Genomic DNA, 17,746 nt, shown 5'->3' on the forward strand with positions numbered 1-17,746 from the left:
TCATTTCACTAGGCCTTCTTTCTTTCCACACTTTGAACTTTTTTCCCATTGAGCAATCCTTGCAGTCTTCAGAGAGGCAGCATTTTGACTGTCTTTTTTCTTTTGTAGATTGCCACATCCGAAGAATCAGTAATAGCTTAGTAGCTTAATTTGCTTTCATTTTTTAAAAACAAACATCTCTTTTTGCCCTTCTTAAATGACACTGCATTAGGCCATCAGTGCAAAGGACTGATTACTCCCATTTGTCAGTTCCTAGTTTCTAAGAGAGTCTTTGGACTCAACCCTTCAGAAGAGCTAAGGGGAGGGTGTAACTCAAGGGTAGAACGAATGCCTAGCATGCACAAGGTCCTGGGTTCAATCCCCTATACGACCATTTAAAAAATAAATAAACCTGATTAACCCCAGACACCAAAAAAAAGGAAAAGGTAAAAAAAAAATTTTTTGTAAATGGTGGGAGAGGAGGAGTGGCAGGCAGAATGCCTTCAGCCCCCGCCACGCCAGGGACAGTCACACAGCAGAGCCAACATCAGAGGCTCCAGGGAAGAGGGTGCTTCGTCAACGACCAGAACTGGAGGGCTCAGCACACCTGGCTGGGATCCACAAGGCATGCAGAAGCCACCCCGAGGCTAAGGAGACGGTGTCCACAGGCAGAGTTAATAATCTAAACCCAACCTCAACTTGTTACTGAGTTCTTGAGCTGCAAAGCATCAGAAACCAAGAACCTGCTCTATGTGAGTGAGCCATTCTGTTTCCAGTGCATCCTGTGATGTTTAAAATGCCCTGTCCTAAAGCTAAGAACCAGCCAGCACAATTTAACAATTAAATCACATGGTTATCTCTGCTCAAGTGGAGTCTGAAAACCAAAAAAGACTTCTACTCCAGAACATTTGTGTCAGTACTTCAAACCTTCAGGGTCCCAGAATGTACTTCACGAGCCCATGACCTTGAAGTGCCCTTGTTACCTCTTTATTTGCTTTAAATGTGTCTTTCTTGCAGGCTGCAGTTGTCCTCCACTCAAAGTAATGCACACAGTCTGTTGCAGTTACAAATTCAGGAGTTCCCTAATTTTAAAAAAAAGTAAAAATAATTTTGCATACTGCATATCATAACGTGTTCTTTTTTAAAGTCAGAAACAGTAAAGACGAAAGAAAATTTTTAAACTAGCGACAGAGGGGGTGGGGCATGACACACAACTGTTTAAGCTAAACGGGGACATCAAGAAAAGGCTCCCAGACCCAAAACTTTGGAGACAAAAGCTTCATAAAATCACGTTGGAATCTGGCTATAACTGGTCCAAAACTGTTCTACTGCCCCAACTATGCAAGTACAGTAAACTCATGGGAAGTAATCCTCACAGCCGTTCTACTCTCAAGCTCCAAATGTTCTCTGAATCAAACGCCAACAAAGCCAAAGCCAGAAAATGTGACCTCATGCTTCCTGGAAACCGAGGGAGGAGGCCCATCTGGACCTGACCGAGCTCAGGCACCAGCCTCGGTCAGACGCCCCCGCACTTGACAGACCGTGACCCCGGCAACTTCTCCAGACCGGTTAGGCACGGCGCTGCTGGCTGCTATCGCCCGGCGCAAACTCACCTCTATGCGCCCATGTGCAGATTTAACCAGTTCTGTGAATTCTGGTTCTTGTACGGTGAACACAGAATTCTTGAAGGAAATGAGTTAAAATTAAAACAGCAGCTAGCTTATTCTATAACTTAGACTTCCAGATTTCAGAGCACTGCCAACGAAATTTTTTCCCCCAAGGTTTCAACAGGGACAATAGTAAAACTGATAGACTGGTCCAAAATTAACAGTACAAGTTCTATTTTTAAAGTTCTTCAGATGAGACAGTATGGCCTGAAAATGCAACAGCCACAGCATCAAATTCTAAAAATGATATTTTAAAGCAATCTGGTAGCCACATGAGCTTCACTCAACCTGATTTTTCTAAACACGTAGATTCTTACTCTGATTAGAGAACATTCATAGGATTTGTAAACAGATTGCTTTTCCTAAAAGGTAGCGATCATTTACTGAGAATCCCTTTCTAAATGCTAACGATTAAAATTAAAGAAATCACATAGAATGTGCAGAGAATGAGAACAAGCATTGTGATTTAAACAATTATGTTCCATTTCAACACTAGTAATATCCCCAAAAGGTTGGGAACCCTATTACCTACTGGCCAAGGCTTCTTCTAGACAGCTGTCAGTCTATCCAATTTAACGTAAATGAGGAAAAACATTTTTAAAAACAAACACATTGCCCTAAAAACTATCAAAATAAAATGCTGGGAGAAGATGCTTTCAAAAAGAAAAAAAAAAAAAATTAGGCCTGCAACATAAACATTAAACTATGCTTTGAGTTTAACACACTAATCTTTAAATTGTCGTTTTACACAGGATGTGGCTCAAGTTTCACTTGAAAGTTATAACTGTAGGCTTAGGATTTGTTTACTTACTGGTTCTTAATGGTGATGGTAGTTTGGTTGGGGTTTCTGTTTATTGGTTCGCTTGTGTTTTTAGTTTTACCCACTTGTCCTAGAACACCGTTACAGCAAGAACACCCCAGGGACAAACATTTTTAAAAGAAGGACTGTAAAGTGACTCTGTGTGGATTCACTCACCAAGGTTTTCCCACACAAGAAGGTGATGCTACTCTGGATTCTGTGACCTGCACTTTGCTGCTCACAGCTCACTGTTGTGTTGAATTCCAGAAGAGATCTGGTTGCGCTTTTCAGAAGAGAGTCACCTATTTGGAGGGAAAAGAGCATGAGTGAGCTATAAAACATTCGTACCCATAAAGCTATTTCCAAGCACAAGCAAATTAAAAATGGCACTATAATTCCTCTGAAAGCTTATAACCTTACCAACTGCCCCTTTCCCAGAATTCTCCAACTCAGGAATGACATTCCCATCCACCCAGCTGTAGAATCCCCAAACACACTGCACTGAGTCCTAGCTTTCTCTCACTTATCACAACAGGAAGTTCTACTGGTTCAACCTTCATCTCAAATACATCCACGTCTCGCCATCTCTGCACTACCAAAACCACTATCACCTCTCAGTTTAACTCTGACAATATCCTCCTAACTGGTCCCTGTGCCTCCACCTCTTGGATGGTCCTCCCTTCCCCATCCATCTTGCAAACAGTGTGATCTTCAAAACACAAGTTAGAATATATAGCTCAAATTCGTCAATAACTTCCCATCATAAACACTATAAAACCAAAATTCTTTAGAATGGTCCACAAGTAGGGTGATCACTTCTCAGTTTGCCTGGTATATTATTGTGGTAAAAAGTCTGTATTATTTCAGTATGATAGCATTTGGCATAAGAACAGATAAACTGATAAACAGACTGGAATAAAGATCAAGAGACTAGAACAGAGAGCACACAGACATATTTTTGAGTCAAACTTTGATATACAACAGAAGTAATACATCAGGTCACTGAGCAAGGAGACTGTTGATTAAATGGAACTGGAAACAAAATGGCAATCCATACGGGAAAAAAGATAAAATTAGATCCCTACTTACCACTGTATACAAAAAAATCAACTCCAAATGGATTAAAGACAAAAACATCAAAAACCAAGCTTTAAAACTCTTAGTAGAAGATACAGTTAATCTTTTAGATCTTACTGCAGGAAAATTTTTAAGACTCAAAAGAATTAACTACCCCAAAAAAAAGAAAAACCAATAAATTTGGCTTACTAAATTTAAAAGTTTATATTCATCAAAAAACAGCTGAAGGAAAACAGAAACAAATTGTAAACTGGGAGACACACAGAGCTGGTAAACAGCTAACATCAGGAATATACACATATATATACATATATATGTACACTCAACACACAAATGAGTTAGAACAAAAGTTTTTTTTTTTTAAATTCTAGGAAATAAAAGAAAACAAATGACCTCTGACTGAGAAAGCATGCTGAGAGGAGGGGAAAACCCAAACCTAATCACAGTACAGTGATTTTAATTTTAAAGGCAGAGAAAATTCTAAAGCTTCTAGAGGGAAAAACTAAGTTACAAGCAATAGATAACTCAACATAAAATAGGTAAGATATGATCAGACAGAAGAAAAACATCTTCATAAATTTATGAAAAGATGTTCAACATCACTGGTGATCAAGACCACACAATATACCAATTCCAGCCATTCTACCAACAAAAATTAAGTGCCAAAATGTTGGAGGAGCAATGGTCCAGAGCTCTCCTGTGTTGTTGTTGGAAATACAAAGTGCAAACTGGTACAACCACTAAATAAATGAGCACAGTATTATGTCCTGTAATTGAACATTCACATACCTATGACCCAGCTATTAAACTCTTAGGTAAATACAAAAGAGAAAACCATGAGCATCTATACATATAACAAGAAACATGTGAAAGAACATCTCATGTTCTTCACACCAGCAACAACCTGGAAACAACTCAAATTCTCATCAACAGAAGAGTGGACAAATTAACTTTGGTAGATCTACACAATATTACATAAGAATCAGAAGAATAAACCACAGTGAAAGATAATAATGTAGCTGATTTTTAGCAAAATAACACTGTTATTATCACTTAGGTCCAAAAAAAAAAAAAACCACAAAGCATGATATATATTTTCTATAGAAAGTTAAAAACATCAAATACACCTAGATTCTTAAGACAGACAGACAGACTGACTGACTGAGAGAGAAAGAGAGGAAAGAAGAAAGAAAAAAACTTTAAATACAAGATGTGGGCTAAAGATTACTTCCAGTGAAGGGGGACAGGGGGATAAAACAACACACATAAAGTGGTTATTGTCAAGATTCTAGATTTTGTTAGAGAAGAGGTTCACTGCGTTATCCAAAACAACTAATTAAAAAACAAAAAGAAAAAAGGTTACTTCACAGATTAATGGTGAGTGCATATACGATGCATACACCTGAGATCTTAAAAAAAAAAAAAAAAAGGAAAGGAGGAGATAGGTGAAAATTAAAATGACAATGGAGAGGGGATAACAGGCCTCAGACCCACAGCACCAAACTAACAGTATGGCGGTTCTTTATCCTGTCTGTCTACGTGGCAAGGGTTTGCCAGAATCGTCCTTCTCTGCCTGAAACTCCCCAGGTCTGTCTGAAAATCTTATTTCGACCAAATAGGCGCAGAAGCCCCGCCGAAGCTTCGGGACCAAGGACAGCGCCCCGTGGACAGCGCCCATAGCCCCGCCCACCGTGGGCGTGTCTGGCGCCGGGAGACAAGGCGGGGCTTTTGGCGAGCCCCTGCAGCGCTGCGCTCCAGGAGACACGGAGGGCGGGCTAGGCCGGCGGGAAACGGCGCGCGCTGCAGCCAGAAGGGGGCGCTCCCGGGCAGCGCCCTCCCCCCACCTTAAAAGACCCTCCCCCACGCCTCCTGTCCCCCCACACGGCAGCCCCATCCGGCCCTGTGCCCAGAGCTCCTGGGGGCTCCTCAAAACTGCTGGGCCTGCCCTGAAAAGCAAACGAGGAAGGCCTTGGCCTCGGGCCGGAGGGATCCGGCCGATCTCTGCTGCCGCGCCGCGAGGCACCGGCATCCCTCAGCGTCAGGCCCCATCGGCATCGCGCCTGCCTGTCCACCTCGCCTTCTTCCTCTGCCCGCTCCACCTGGTGGCCGGGACCGGCTGCCGACCCCGGCACTCGGGGACAGGCCGCAGTGCACCGCGGCAGTGAACCGCGGCAGACAACCGCGGCAACCGGCCAGCCTGGCCGTCCTCCCCGGACGAGAGCCGGGCGAGGACTGCGGGGCGGCGGCCAGCACGCCAGGCCCACGGCCAGCTCCCGAGGACGGCGCCAAATGGGCTGGGCCGCGCTCGCCGGGCCCGCCAGACCGCGCCGGGTCCTCCAGACCGCGCGCCGGGCCCGCCAGACCACGCTCTCCAGGCCGGGTCCGCCAGACCAGATCGCACTGGCGGGGCCCCACCAGACCAGACCGCGCCGGGTCCTCCAGGCCGCGCTCTCCAGGCCGGGTCCTCCAGACCAGGCTGCGCGCGCCAGGCCCGCCAGACCGCGGTCTCCAAGCCGAGCCCGCCAGACCAGGCCGCGCTCGCCCAGGCCCGCCAGGCCGCGCCGGGTCCTCCAGACCGCGCTCTCCAGGTCGGGTCCGCCAGACCGCGCTGGGTCCGCAAGACCGCGCGCTGGGCCCACCAGACCGCGCGCTGGGCCCACCGGACCGCGCCAGGCCCGCCAGACCGCGCGCGCCAGGTCCTCCAGACCACGCTCTCCAGGCCGGGTCCGCCAGACCAGGCCGCGCTCGCTGGGCCCGCCAGACCAGTCCGCGCTCGCCGGGCCCGCCAGATCGCGCCGGGTCCTCCGGACCGCGCCAAGCCGCGCGCGTCAGGTCCTCCAGACCACGGTCTCCAGGCCGGGTGCTCCAAACCAGGCCACGCGCGCCAGGCCCACCAGACGGCGCTCTCCAGGCCGGGTCCGCCAGACCAGGCCGCGTTCTCCAGGCCAGGCCGCGCCGGGTCCTTCAGACCCTGCGCACCGGGCCCGCCAGGCCACGCTCACCAGGGCCCGCCAGACCGCGCCGGGTCCTCCAGACCGCGCTCTCCAGGCCGGGTCCGCCAGACCAGGCCGAGCTCGTCCGGGCCCACCAGACCAGACCACATTGGCGAGGCCCCACCAGACTAGACCACGCCGGGTCCTCCAGGCCGCGCTCTCCAGGCCGGGTCCTGCAGACCAGGCCGCGCGCGCCGGGCCCGCCAGACCCGCCAGACCGAGGTCTCCAGGCCGGGCCCGCCAGACCAGGCCGCGCTCACCTGGGCCCGCCAGACCAAACCGCACTTGCCGAGCCCGCCAGGCCGTGGCGAGTCCGCCCGACGGCGGTCTCCAGGCCGGGTCCACCAGACCGCGCCGGGTCCGCCAGACCACGCGCTGGGCCCTCCAGACAGCGCTCTCCAGGCCGGGCCCTCCAGGCCGCGCTCGCCCGGGCCCGCCAGACCAGGCCACGCTCTCCCGGACCCGCCAGGCCAGACCACGCTCTACCGGCCAGGCCCCGCGAGGTCCTCCCGACCCTGCGCAGCGCCAGGGCGCCCGCCAGGCCACGCTCGCCCGTGCCCGCCAGACCAGGCCACGCTCCACAGCCACAGCCACAGCCCCGGCAGCGCCGGGTCATCCAGACCCTGCGCGCCAGGCCCGCCCGGCCACGCTCGCCCGTACCCGCCAGACCAGGCCACGCGCTACCGGCCAGGCCGCGCCGGGTCCTGCAGACCCTGCGCGCCAGGCCGCGCTCACCAGAGCCCGCCCGTCCAGGCCGCGCTCCGGGCCCGCCAGGCCTCGCCTGCAACCCTCGCCGTCCCCGGCCGAGCCCAGCCGAGCTCGCAACTCGACCTCGCTGAGGCTGCCAGGCCTGGCGATCACGACTCCGCCTGCGGCCGCGGGGCCCAGCGCACGGCCGCCGGGCCTCCTCAACACATCGCTCAGAGCCTGTCAGCCAGGCCGACAGCCCTCTCCGTGCTAGTCTCCGATGTGCTCCAGCAAGGCCTCCCTCGCTGTCCACTTTCCCTGCTCTACTGTATCGTGTCCTTCGACGTGTACTGTTCACGTGATGTTTCACCAAACTAAGAGAATCCCCTCTCTCTAGCTTTTCCCTCCAGCTATTGCCTTATTTGTCTGTTCCTCTTTACATATATATTAACACTCTAAAAGAGATTTCCACTCTTGCTACCACCCACTACGCCCCTCAGATGCTCTCCTCCACCCCCTTTTCCCCTGCGCTGGCTGTTCCCCAGAACCACACGACTCACTCCCTTTGGCTTCAAGTCTTTGCTCAAATGTCACTTTCTCAGTGACACTTACCCCAGTGAATATTCCCGAACACATACCCCTGAGACCCCAGCACACCTGACTCTCCTTCCTGTTCTTTTCTAGAGCATTCATCACAGTCTAATACACCACTCAGCCACTGTTTTTGTGTCTCCCTCTCACTCCGCTAGAATGAAAGCTCCATGAGAAAAGGGATTTTTGTCTGCTTTGGTGACAGATTCATTCAAGTATTTGTTATAAATAAATAAATGAATATTGTGTTGGCTGTTTTAAAATATAATTTATCTGTTGTGATGTGATTTAACCAAATCAGAATAAAATATACTGCAATTTATTGAACTATCCCCACAGTTAGTATGTTTCAGCTTATTTGCCACAGTTAACAATGCTACAAGAAATTTTTTTGTACAAAAATCCATGTACAGTGCTAATTCTTCTATTGGTAAGATTAACAGAAGTACATCACAGGAATCAGTTTTTAAATCTAACATATAATCCCAGATATCATCTTAAATATCCAATAGAATTATATGATTTTAAGAAAACAAAAGACATAAGGCTTAAGAGTGAAAGATATTTTCCCATTTTAATAGTCAGAGATGCAAAATTCAATCTAGTGATCAACTTGGATAGCTGCTATAGATTTCCTCAAGCACACACAAGAATCAGATAATATAAGTGCCTCCTGCAGTCAGGGGCCAGGCTCCTTAGTGTAAATGAAGTCACTTGACCAGCAATTACAATCAGAATCACTGGATCCTACTACACCCACGTCACCAATAAGAAGCCAGTCAGAATCCCAGGCTTTGGTGGTGAGTAACCTTAATTAACACTCTTCCCTAGTGGTACGTTACCTCCTAGGTTCAAATATCTGGTAACAGCCTTCATGAAGTGGATACATAGCTTTTGAATGAAAATCATGGTATTAATGGTTTTAGTATTTAGAATGTTGGGAGGAATGTGAACAGATTTGGCATTTTTACAGACTTGCAATGTTTAATGTTGTAACTCTAGTTCAAAGGTTATCTAACTAAGCAATTGAGTTAGACTTGTGACACACTATTAGACCATCTAAGAGAATTTCAGGTTTATCATATTTCTTTTAAACTATTAAATCTATAAGAATTCTTATTAGTACTTAATTTGGTCAGATGAAATACCTGAAGTACTTTTAACAAAAAAAAATCAAATATATAAAATGCATAAATCATTTTAAAATCTGGTAAAGATGATTCAACGAAGTTGTAAATGGAACCAAATGTTGTTCACAGACTCCATAACAACAATTGCTAAACTCTGCTACATTTATATATGTAACAACATCATTGGCCTAGGGAAGAACTAATGTAGGATTTTTTCAATCAAAAATAATGTAATATTGTTTAAACCAAAGTTGAGGTCTTAATACTTGTTTCTAAGTAGAGAAACTGCTCTTGCAGGCATTACAAAAGTTAAATCAATTACCTTCCCAGAAAGGTTATAGACAACCATCTTCCTATGACAATATATGAATGTGCCCGTTTTTAGGCTCCCTGCCAGCACTCCATGATTCAACCATTTAAACTTCTGCCAATTTGATTGAAGAAAAATTAGATTTCATTATTGCTTTGATTTACATTTATGCCTGGCTGACGAATGAAGTTGAACTGACCATCTGGATTCCCTCTTTTGTGAATTGCCTGTTCTCACACTTTGCCATTTTTCTCCAGGGTTGTTTGTTTTTCTTATCCTTTATTAAGAGAAATTCCTACCTCCTCCAGATTATATTTCTAGGGTTTTCCCCAATGTTCTATTGTCTTTTTAATTTTAACCAATCCATCATTTCTGTTACACGGTATGAAGGAGAGGTCTAAAGCTGTTTCCTAAGAGATGAATAGCTTAATTACATCCAAATTTTAGGTTATACATTAAGTTCTCAAATATATTTGGATCTACTGCTATACTAGCTCTTCTGTTTCTCTGACCTATTAGGACCTCCAGTTTTTGTGGCTGTTTTCAAAATTCACATTTTTTTCTTCCTTTCTAGCAAGCTCGTAAGAAGTTAGTTTCCAGTTGTCCTCTCAGAGCCAGGAGTTCAGATTACCCATCATGGTCCCCGTATTAGCTCTACAACAATCTGATGTGACCCTGTGACTCACAGAACAAGAACTCTGAATAAGTAAGTACCCCAGCTTTACAGTCGGCCTGCCAGCATTCAAATCCATACCCAGGCAATCTCTGGTGAGCGGCTTGTCCATTGAATGCTTCAGTTTCTTCATTTATAAAACGAGGGAAATGAAATCACCTCCTTCAAAAGTAGTCACATAAACTGAGTGAGGTATTTTACTTAAAAACATAATGCCTGGCATGTAAGCGCACACCAATTTTAGTTATTACTTAGTTATAAAACTAAATTTATAGTAACAAATTTAGTTATTTCTATTGTGTAACATGCATTAGCAGAATGAGATCTGAGTCTAGATGATCTCCAGGTTAATGTTAATGTCTCACTCAAGCCAGCGTGCTTGCCTGAGTTGAAGGACGGGGCAATGACCACTAGCGCTGAAAGCACACATCGGCCAGCATACCATTCTCTCCCTCTGGGAGTCTGAGGCCCTAGGAAAAGTATGTCCTGTGTGTCTGGGAGTAAAATGAGATTAGAAACGGCTGCTTTATATCATCGTCAACCCATAACTTAACTCATCTTTTTAACTCTCTCTTTTAACCAGCCTCTCCTATCCCATCAGGCCTAGCTTTCTAAAAACACATTTTATCGGATTACCTCCCCCATTACCATCACAAAGAATCCACAACGGATCCACTACCTACCCCAGAAAATATCAACTCTCCTGCCTGGCTTTCAAAGCCTACCTAATTTAATCATTCTCAAATTTTGTGCCAACCTCACAAATCACCCTCCTAGTGTCCTGCATCTGGTATCCATCTATGTTACATTACACTATTCTGTAGTACCACCACCTAGAAGACATACTTTTATTAACCAAAAATACCACAGCCAAGTATAAAGCCAAGAGGAAAACTGCTTTTCCTCTTTCTGAAAACCTGAGCAACACCGGCCAATAGGCACACTTGGGCCTCTCTCCAGGAATTGTCAAAAGACCCCAACCCAGAAACTACTGAGCTCATTTGCAAGTTTTTAAGTATATCATAAAATAATGAAAATTTGGCCCAAGAGTTCAGAACAGCTTGGTGCTTTCTCAGATCTCCCCTGAGCCTCCAATCCCTCTTACCAGTGTTTTCAGTCTAGACCGTTTCCTTATCTGGACACAAGGAAACTGAACAGGAGCTGGACCTCAGTGGACCTTACTCTAAACATTACTTTCTAAAAAGCCCTTTTAAGTATGTTTAGGAATTTCCATTCAAAATGACAGATCGGGCTACCAAGGTAAGCTGCCGCTCCCAACTCCAAAAAACTACCAAGGACCCTCTTCTCACTGCCAAACCACCCCGTCACATGCTGTCTCCATTCATGACTGACCCTCACCATCAGACCTGACCACTGAAACTGCCTTGGTCAAAGGTCACCACAGGCATCCATGCCACCAAATCCAGCAGACACCGGCTGCTTTTATGTCCCCCCACCACAGCTCTTCCTTTAGGCATCTGCCATTTTCCTGCTCCATGTTACTTGGTATGGTTGTTAACCACTTGGACCCATCATCCTCTCCAAGGAAAGGAATCCTGACGAAAGAAGGGCCTTTGAGGAAATGAAATGAGCCCCAGGAAAGAAGTGTTTGTGCTTTTTCCTCTGGGATTGGCAGTCCTTAGGACTATTTCATTTTTAATATAAGCCCAAAACCAGGGACCATCTTTGACCCTATGTGAATACAGACTGCCTGAGAATCAAACACGGGAGGAAGAGGGCACTAGAGGAAATGGGGTGAAGGAGGGAGAAAAGTAAAGACAAAGTTTTAAGAAAAACATGAGAAAGCAGAGCCACATAGGAACCATCCTTCCACATCGATAAACACAAATGCGCATTATTCTTCATAATGATTGACTGCAGAGTATCCACTAGACGGGAGTGACCGAATCTGATCTCATACTGGACATTTAAATTTTTTACCACTTTTAATCACTATAAAACAGAAAATGTATATGATGTATGATAAGCATATATAATTGTATAGATGGCTGTTACACAGAGTCATTTTTGCAAAATCGGGATCCTGCACACCCAATAATTTAAGGGGAGTTTTACTTACCCACAGAACGAAAGCTGTCTGTCTTCAAGTCGTGCATACACACAGCACTGGATGACCCACACTGGGCAATATTCATATTTCCACAGATGCTGATTTTATAAAGCCTGTTATTTTGAGTATCAACAGCTTCCCATGTGTAACTAGAAGGAAGAAAAACAATTTGTCACTGTCACTTATCTGCCAATAATTAAACTTCTCTCTAGTTTCACATTCAAGTCACATTTGCTTAAGACTACCATAACCTAGAAGACACGCTTTCATTAGTGGAAAGTATTAAAGTAGAACTATGCTAAGTTGAACAGAAGCCAGGGCAGAAACCACTAAATACCACCTCGCTCTGGTTCAATCTGCTCTGAAGCAGCCTCACAACTCCACGATCATTGAAACACTTAAAATTCTACTATTAATTTAAGAACACCAACTCAGATATGTAAGTAACTGCTCAAGAATCGTGCTGAACTGTAAGACAGTAAGTAACCTTTCCAACCACACTGGAATGCCGAAAAACCACAGGGTTGTTTTTAACTCTGTCTTATTTAAAAACTAAGTATGGCATGCAAGACAGTTCTACTTCTGGTTTACCTTTTACAAGATGAAGCAGTGCCAGAAGTTGACTGTCTGATCCAAAATCAGACAACATTTACTTTAGCTGATCCACTATATCAAGCATTTTACATGCATTAAAACTGTCCGCTCAAACCTCCAGCAAATTAGATATTGAGCAATTGGCCATGAATCAATCTGTATACTTGGGAAAAAATACAGCTGACCCTCGAACAACATGGGTTTGAAATGCATGGGTCAACTTATAAGTGACTTTTTTCCATTAAGTACTGCACTGCTGTACTACGTGACCACGACTGGCTGAAGCCACGGATGCGGAACTGTGGACACAGAGGGCAAACTGTAAAGTTACATGGGAATTTGTGACGGGGTGGGGGGAGGGTGGGGGCGCGGCACTCGTAACACCCACACTGTTCAAGGGTCAACTATAACGCTTCGTCAGCCCTGTCATACAATTATTCCCAATTCTCCACTCTTCCCAAGGAGAATGTCTTCTCCATTTTGTAAAATTTCCTCAGCAAGGGCACACAGGAAATGAGGAACGTAAATTAAAAGTTTCTCACAAAATGCAAAGATGCATTAATTCAACTACTGTTGTAAAAAAAAAAAAAGGAAGATACATTAAATCAGAATTGCTTAGGCTATCCTGGAATTGTGGAGGGCTTGGGAATGAGACCTTGAAACTGCTAAACCCTGAGACCACGTGTATGCATCCGGAGCTTATGGACAGCACCACCAGCTCGAGGAGAGAACGCACCCCAGGAGAGGCAGCAGTCCACTTCCCAGAGCCCCCCTCCACCGGGCGTCAGGCGAGATGACCCAGCACAAAACACCGGGCAACACACCCCTCCCTGCCCAGAAGAGGTGTCCGGAAGAGCCCCATCCAGCAACGGAGGGACCCCACCCCAACAGCAGAGGCGAGCATTCTCCTGAACCCGGGTCAGGGCACCCATCAGTTCCCCCTGCCAGGGCCCACAGGAGCGCTCAGGCAGGGCTGCGGACCGCTCCCCTGGAAACCTGAAAAACTGGCCAGGGTGCTTTGTGAAGGGCCCGGCCTTGGGTGACGCCAGGCTCACAAGCAGCTACCACTGAACTCAGCTTCTTGATTAGGAACACCTTAGAGCTATCTCCACAGTCAGGGGAGTTACACGGCCCAGGAAAGAGACCCAACTAACAGCAAGCACGAGAGAGCTATCCATCAAGGCCTGTTTCTTTCAACCTTCACTAACCTTTACTCATTGGCCTCACAAATATTTCTTAAGTATTTACTGAGGAGCACAGCAATGACCAAACAATGATCAGACAAAAAAATCCCTGCCCCCGAGTGTAGATTCCTGGGGAGGACAGAAATTAAACAGGTAAAAAAATACCCAGGAAAATTCCACCTACTAAACACAGGCGAGCTTTGACAAAAACACAACAGCGGAACGAGGTGGGAAACAAGCAGCTACTTCAGTCGGGGACATTTTCTGAGATCATATTCTCCCTGGGGCTTCAATGGCAAAAAGAGCAACCCAGGGGGAGGCACGGTGGGAAGAATATTCCAGCAGACTGATTAGCCATCTCGCAGTCCTGAGGCGGAAATAAACTTAGCACAATGATGCAAAGGAAAGGAGGGGCTGTGGCTGGAGCCAGGTGGAAAAAGAGACCATCAGAAGGTGAGGTCCAGGAGATGGGGGCACCAGTCACACAAATTAAAGGAAGCAGTTTTGATTTTGTACTTGAAGCAAAGAAAGGCCACTCAAAGGTGCTATGGATCTTCCCTTAAAATTTTAAGCTAGTGGCTTTTATTTGCAGAGTATTCATAAATTTTTCAATTAATTACAGTTAATTAAGGAAAATCGTGAATCTCTTACTCAGGACCCCCAAGTTTTTCCAGGAAACCAGACTTCAAATTTAAAGCCAGATGTAAAGCAGTGGCACTGTTAAGGTATGTGAAGGTGTCATTTCAGGATGAGTCAACTGGTAGGAATCAACCCTAACGAAATCCACATGGTTCCTGAAAATGCTATGCTTTTCTGGAAAACAGAAATCGGCTGCTGTTTTTGGCAAAGGTGATATTTAAGTAAAGAATGTGTTTGTGGAGCAGAAAAGAGATGAAAAAGAGTAAAATGGGGGACACGTTGTCCTGCTTATCTGGAAATCAAGGTTCCTAGAAAGTTGTTGCTCTATTCAGTTCTGCTTCGTTTCTCTATTTGCATTTTACATACACTTTTTGTCAAGATTTATCAAAATGTTAAGGGGTACAGGAGTAACAGGGCAAAAGTACTTGAGTGCTGGTTTTTTTCAGGGGTTACTTTAATCACCACTCAGCACAGGGTAGTACCTTCAACAAGACTCCCAAACCCAAACGTTGGAGAAAAGTCCTTGGTCACCTCTCTTAAAAATGAAGGACTGCGGGGGAAGAGTAGAGCACGTGCTCAGCACGCACGAGGTCCTGGGTTCAATTCCCTGTACCTCCATTAAAAAATAAATAAACCTCATTCCCTCCTCCCAAAAAGATTTAAAAAAAAAAAAAGAAGGACCAGCCCTGCAAGCCATCAGTATGTAAAACACTTGGACCCCAGCAGACACATGTCTGCTTTAAAACAAACACACCTAGCGCCCTGCACGACTAGGAGCTCAGGAAGAATCATTCGGTTGAAATAATCTATCTGAAAACTCCCGGAGCACGTTCCAAAAACTACTGTCTATCCTGCTTTGCACCCTATTTAGGTTAAATTATCATCTAGAGACACTTTTTGCTTGTAGTAAATATCTGTTAAGGACGATGTCATTAAAACTGAAAGTCATAAATAATCCAGTAGCACTTTTTAAGAAAATTACATGCCTGGAACTAGATGATTCTAGACTCCTTGCCAGACTGAAGGCCAAACCACCAGAGTGGCCTAGGCTGAAATTACTCTTCAAATTTATGCTAAAGTTTAAAAGCATCATGATTATATTCTGGAACCAGAGAATGGCTTCAGAAACAATAAAAGTATATAGGCTAAATAAAATTTAACGGTATCTTTGAGGAATAATAATCTTTTGTCCAGAAGTTTGTCCACTAGAAAACTCCCTACCTGAAGTGAACACGTACAGCCAAAATGAGGACATCCAGCAACGATTTATTTAACAGCCCAGCAAGTGAGATGGTGCAGCTGAGATTCACAGAAAAGTCTATATCCTAGACTGAGCTTTTTTGGCTTACACAAGTAAAGACTTGAGAAGAGAAAACAAAACAAAAAAAAAAAAAAACCAGACAGGAAAAAAATGAGACCAACACATTAGACCAAAGAGAAAAAGTAAGCTACAATATTAAAATTTTAAACTTTTAGTATGAAACAAATCATGGAAAAAAAATAGCTGCAAGTTGTGTGGAAATGCAGTCTTCTACACACACACACACACAAACACATGAATCTTTTAAATACATCTCCTCTACAAGCATCTCCCGCAGCAGGATACGTATGAAAGCCCAGCAGGCATTTTCATGAAACTCTGACACTCATATCAGGTCAAGCCTTCTAAAAAGACACCGCGGTTCTAGTCCATCCTCCGTCCCATCTGCAGGAAACGACAGGACACAAGGGGATGGGACAGGGACAACCACAAAGGCCCAAGGAAGCAGGTGGTCAATGGGAAACATCACCGAGAAGCCCTGCTCACTTCCCAGTCTTGCAAAATTCAGTTCATATCCTCCAGGGAGGCAGCCCAATCCCAGTTAGAAACGCTCTTCTGGACACACAACCATCTGTGCAAGAACCTGGCCTTGAAAATCAGCAAAAGCAAGCAAAATCCTTCCCATTCGACCTCATTTTTTCAGACTGTAAAATGTAGTGAAGCCAATCTCCCACTCCTACTCTTAAAAACTCCAAATTCATTTCAAAGCAAACCTGACAGTTTTAGACACACACGTACATGTGGTAGGGCCCCAGATCGCTCCGGCTGGTCCCTGCTGGTTCCAGAGCTCTGATGCAACCCTCTTCGCGTTTCCCACCACCCAATGCTAATTTTTCCTAGCTGTCTGGTTCCGCTACTGCACAGTGACTCTGGACGGGAACGTCCTCCCTCCCAGAACAATGACATATAGGCATGTATATGGACAGAGTCACCATACGCCGGCGGGCTGCGAAGGATGCCGGCCCGTGGACTGAGCACGTGTCACAGCACAGCTCACCACAGGCACAGACGTCGACTCAGCACAGCTGCCCAAGCTCCTCACGCCATAGTTCAACTCTCTCAGATTCCCCAGCTCAGGAGTCAGGGACTCCAAGGCTCAGAGAGATGGACCCCCGTGTCCGACATCACACAACTGCGGAATGGCATGGCCAGGAATACGGCCGGCTCCACGGAGCCCCGAGGGCCAGGTAATCTGCCTCATTTATTTTCAATGTTTTAAAGTTTTTCTTCACTCTTCAGAAAATGTTTAGTTTCAATCACAACACTGAAACTGGCAAACCATTCTATGACACTTTAGAGTTTAACTCTTGTCACAATAAATGCCCCTAAAATGACCGATCCTGTACGGCATGTAGGATTCTGGAGGGAGTGGGTGCTTGTGAGCAGGGCCCCAAGGAAAAGCTGTGACCTCTGGGAAGATCCAGGCTCCGTCATGTTACACTGATCACAGATCATACACTTCTCGGAGCTCAAGTTCCTCCCCAAGTTTTAAACCTCGAAAAATAAAAATATTTTTTTAAATTTAAAAATAAACTTCTGCTGCTATTTACTCCTGTCCAGTTCTGCTTTCTCTTTTGCACAGTCAGAATTGCCCAACACCAAAGGCACTGCCTTTCTGCAAGCTCTCTTCCCTCACGCAACAGGTTTCCATGGAAAGAATATCAATTCCTTCGGCCCCCTCCTTCCCACTGGCTGCACTCACCTCACTTTTGTATCCAGGCTGGTTAAGGATTCCACTAAGAAGGAAACACACCTATACTGTGTTCCTAACCTCAGATTCATACCCTCCCTTAAAATGACTGCTTAGCTCAGCAGAAAGCCTCCTCCAAAAACGTCAACCAAGAGTCCAATAGTAAGGGTCACGAGGAACTCGGAAGCACCCTGCAATCAGACCATCAAAGCCAGCAGGGGACGGGGAGAGGACAGAAGTCGCGCACAAGGCAAATGGCTTTAAGTGATCTCTGATTTTTAAAGTGAATTATGTGGCTGAAATATGCCCTGGACACGGACAATTCACTACTGCACCATGCA

At 45.7% G+C, this 17,746-nt stretch overlaps 1 protein-coding gene across 1 annotated transcript in view; it reads right to left on the reverse strand.

Annotated features, from left to right (window-relative positions):
- The window catches only part of IGF2R (insulin like growth factor 2 receptor), a 95,752-nt gene that overhangs the window by 64,884 nt on the left and 13,122 nt on the right, over positions 1 to 17,746 (reverse strand). The window contains exons 2-4 of the mRNA XM_031456644.2: positions 11,987 to 12,126; positions 2,623 to 2,747; positions 963 to 1,061 (exon numbers count right to left, since the gene is read on the reverse strand). Coding sequence (XP_031312504.2) covers positions 963 to 1,061; positions 2,623 to 2,747; positions 11,987 to 12,126 — 364 coding nt within the window. The remainder of the gene's footprint in view (positions 1 to 962; positions 1,062 to 2,622; positions 2,748 to 11,986; positions 12,127 to 17,746) is intronic.

This window comes from Camelus dromedarius, chromosome 6 (assembly GCF_036321535.1).
Source record: "Camelus dromedarius isolate mCamDro1 chromosome 6, mCamDro1.pat, whole genome shotgun sequence".
Classification (NCBI taxonomy): domain Eukaryota; kingdom Metazoa; phylum Chordata; class Mammalia; order Artiodactyla; family Camelidae; genus Camelus; species Camelus dromedarius.